This window comes from Plasmodium gallinaceum (genome assembly GCF_900005855.1).
Source record: "Plasmodium gallinaceum strain 8A genome assembly, contig: PGAL8A_v1_37, whole genome shotgun sequence".
In the NCBI taxonomy this organism is placed as follows: domain Eukaryota; phylum Apicomplexa; class Aconoidasida; order Haemosporida; family Plasmodiidae; genus Plasmodium; species Plasmodium gallinaceum.
In genome coordinates this window covers 1-3,766 of record NW_021628343.1, presented here as the reverse complement: position 1 = coordinate 3,766, position 3,766 = coordinate 1, and the positions used below count along the sequence as shown (strand labels likewise).

General features: G+C 18.1%; 1 protein-coding gene across 1 annotated transcript; it reads right to left on the bottom strand.

Moving 5' to 3' along the window:
* Positions 1-1,328: 1,328 nt before the first annotated feature.
* Positions 1,329-2,134, bottom strand: PGAL8A_00053200 (fam-i protein; the record flags this gene model as incomplete). The annotated part of the gene is made up of 2 exons (XM_028674553.1): positions 1,329-1,781; positions 1,859-2,134. The coding sequence occupies 2 exons, from the start codon at positions 2,132-2,134 to the stop codon at positions 1,329-1,331; spliced, it is 729 nt and encodes a 242-aa protein (XP_028530894.1).
* Between the last annotated feature and the right edge of the window lie 1,632 nt (positions 2,135-3,766).

Here is a 3,766-nt window from a genome sequence, read left to right as displayed (position 1 = left end):
TTTGTATGAAATTATTACTTATTTAAATTGGAAATATCTATAAAAATTAAAAGAAAAAGTTAAATATGATAAAATTAAAAATTCAACTTCAAAAAATTAAGATAACATAAAAAAGAAATTGAACATTGGATTATAAGTTGTAAATAAGATATTAGAACATATATAGTTACATATGTTATAATTATTTAAATTATTTAAAGATGTAATTATGGTAATTTTATACATATTTCATTTACTCAATTATTACAATTTTACTATTAAGATTGATATATTGGCATAAAAGTATTAACAAAGCTACACTATATATTGATGAAAAATAAAAATAAAAATTAAACTATTAAATGATATTATTAAAAATAAATGTAAACATTTCTATAAATATAAATGGAATATAAACATAAAAATTACAATAAGAAAAATGTTATATAACTTTTTATGTTTAAAATTTTTTTGTATCTTATTTTAATGATTCTTTTAAAATATAAAGTTGAAATGCAAGTAATATATATATATTATATATCCTCTTTTTTGAAAAACTATATTATTTTCTTTCTTTTTTTTTTTTTTTTTTTTTTTTGGTTAATTGAATAGATTTTATGGTATTTATATAATAATATATTATATTTTTTATATATTTAACAGATATGTAAATTATAGAATATGCAAATGGATAATAAATTATCTTTCTGATATAAAAATTGATAAGAATGAAATAAAGTTTCATTTAAATTATAGTAGATATATCTTTGTATTAGGTTAACAAAAAGCAATATTTTGAAAATTATCTACAAGTAAATCTTTCATTTTATCTATACATAAGATTAATTTATAATACATAAAATACATACATTTAAAATACATGACAAATTTTAGAAAGAAAAATAAGGAATATTTCATTTTGGGTTATGTTATTCCTCATCTTTAATAGAAGCAGAAGTATATAAATATTAAAAGATGCTATCTACAATATTTATTTAATATTAAATAAAACAAGAAGAGAATAAAAAGCTAAATAAATTTAAAATGTTAAAATATATAAAATTTAGTTTAATAAGCTTCTTCTGTAAACATTTAAAAATAAATAAGATACTATATTTTCAAAAAAAAAAAAAAATTCATAATTACCTTATATAAATGCTTTTTCCTATTAATATTTATATAAATATTTATATTTTTTTTATTTTTTTACCTTCTTTTGCTATTATCTTATCAAGTTCTTTTTTCCACTTTAAATTAAACTCACTTCCTTCTTCATTAACGTTCATATTTTATTCTCTTTTCCACTTTTCATTTTTTTCCATTATGCTCTTTTCCAACTCTTCCTTTTATCATTTTCTTTTCCCACTCTTCTTTTCTTTTAGAATTTTCTTTTCCAACTTTTTCATTATTTTTAGCATTTTCTCTTCCCCTTCTTCCTTATTTTTTAGTATTTCCTTTTCCAACTGTTCTTTTTCTATTATGTTTCTTTTTTCCCAATCTTCGCCTTTTTGTAGAATTCGCTTTTCCCACTCTTCCAATTGTTTTAGCATACTCTCACCACACTCTTGCTTTTCTTTTTGCGTTCTCCTTTCCCACACTGCCTTTTCTCTTAGAACTCCCTTTTCCCATTCTTCCATTTCTTTTTTTTTTTTTAGCAATTTCTTTTCACGATCTTCCATTTTTTTTTTTTCTTTTAGCATTTTCTTTTCCAAATCACCTTTCATCTTTTTACTGCTATTATCCCATATCTTCTGCAACCTATCTCTCTCATGTTTAGCTTTCAATTTAGGAGAGTGAGCTCTCTATAAATGATTACAAATGATTTAAAATTTTATTTTTATAATATATATAAAGTTTATAATTATAAATTTTATTTTACCGCAAAACGAAGGAAAGAAATAATAATGATAGCTAACTGAAAAATATTTAACGACTTTTTATAAAGAACATTTATTGGTGTAGCTGAATCCAAATTGATATCTTTAGATGGATTTTGAATGGCATCACATGAATTCAAATCATCATATAATGGATTTTCTGGTATTGAAACAGTTGCATCTTTAATTTCCCTATGAGCGAAACCTGCAGTTGAATCTCCCTCATTTAGTGTCTCACTATAGCCAATATTAATAGCATCACTAAGATTAAGATCCATTTTTGGTATCTTTAATAATGTAAAAAAAATTATTGAGAAATTATTTCTAATATTGTTTTTAATGATTTTTAAAATATTTACCTTTTTTTTCAGTAAGGATAATATAAGTTAAAAACAAAAAATGTTGAAATATAAATTAGAAATTAACAAGTAACTTAGACAATATGATTTTTGGAAAAAAAATTAGTTTTAAAATTTTTTTTTAAATTTAAACGCAGAAATGTCTATTAAAAGCTAAATTTATAACTACAACATAAAAATTTTAAATTTAAAATTCTAAATCCCACATCCTTAATCCTAAAATTATTAATTATATACTATAACCTCTTATTTATTATATATTTTTAATTATATTATTTATAATGGAAATATTGTTTAAACATTAAAAAAATAATAAATTTTTAGTTAATCTTTTATACTTACAAAAAAAAAATTCCTTTTCGTTTTTTTATTTAATTTTTTTATCTAAATTAAAAGAGAATAATATAAAATATTATTTAGATATGCAAAAAAAAAAATGTTATATTCTTTTTTTACTTAAAATATTTTTAGAATAGTTTATATTTAGATACAATTATATAGAGCTTTAAAAATTTCTTTTTTTATTTTTATATATTTTTTTTATTTATTTTTTTTTTTTTTGAAAATTATTTATTAAAACCATGCAATTTTATCCTCGTTTAATTTATTATGACAATTATTACTATTTCAATAAAAAATGTAAAGTTAATTTAAATTAAACATTAGAAAGATTATGGTAATAACAAAAAATAAATATCACAACAAAATAGATACATATTCTATAAATACATTTTTATTTTTATTTTATTTTTTTTTTTTTTTGATGACTTTTTTATGTTTTTGTTTTATATTTATTTAATAATTATACATACTAACAAAAAAAAAAAAAAAAAAAAAAAAAGATATATTTTATCGTAACTACCAACTAATTTATATAAAAACATTAATAACAACATTTAAAGAAAAATAAAAATAAATATATATATAAATATATATATATATATATAATAGGAATTATAGAATAGTACTTTTAAAAAAATTCTAATACATTTTCAAGAAAATATTTAAAGTAATATTATCTACAACTATTCTATACAATAAAAAAAAAAAAATAATAATAATTAATCAAAAAAAGTAATTTAACTAAATTTAATAATTAAACATAGATAAATATCTAAATTATTATTCACATTACTATCATCATCTTATAATTTTTATAAAACTTAAAGCATATTTTTTTTTTTAAAGATTTTTCTATTTAATCATATTTAAAGATAATAAAAAAAAAAAAAAAAAAAAAAAAAAAAAATTAAATATTTATTTTTTAATTTTATTTACAAGAGAAAATAACAGTTTTTTATGAAAATAGTATTTTTATTTAGAACTAGTAATGTAAAAAAAGTAATATGTAAATTTTTTTTTTTTTTTTTTTTTTTTTTTTTTAATATATTAACAACTTACTAGTATGAGAACATCAGAACATCAAGGGTTAAACAACCAGGAAAATTCCCTATTCTAAAGGGAATCCCAAGAATAATTCTTGGGAATAGAGGGATTAAGAAATTTAATTTATTCTGAAACCAAAGCTCCTAGAGTCATGGAATTTCTAAC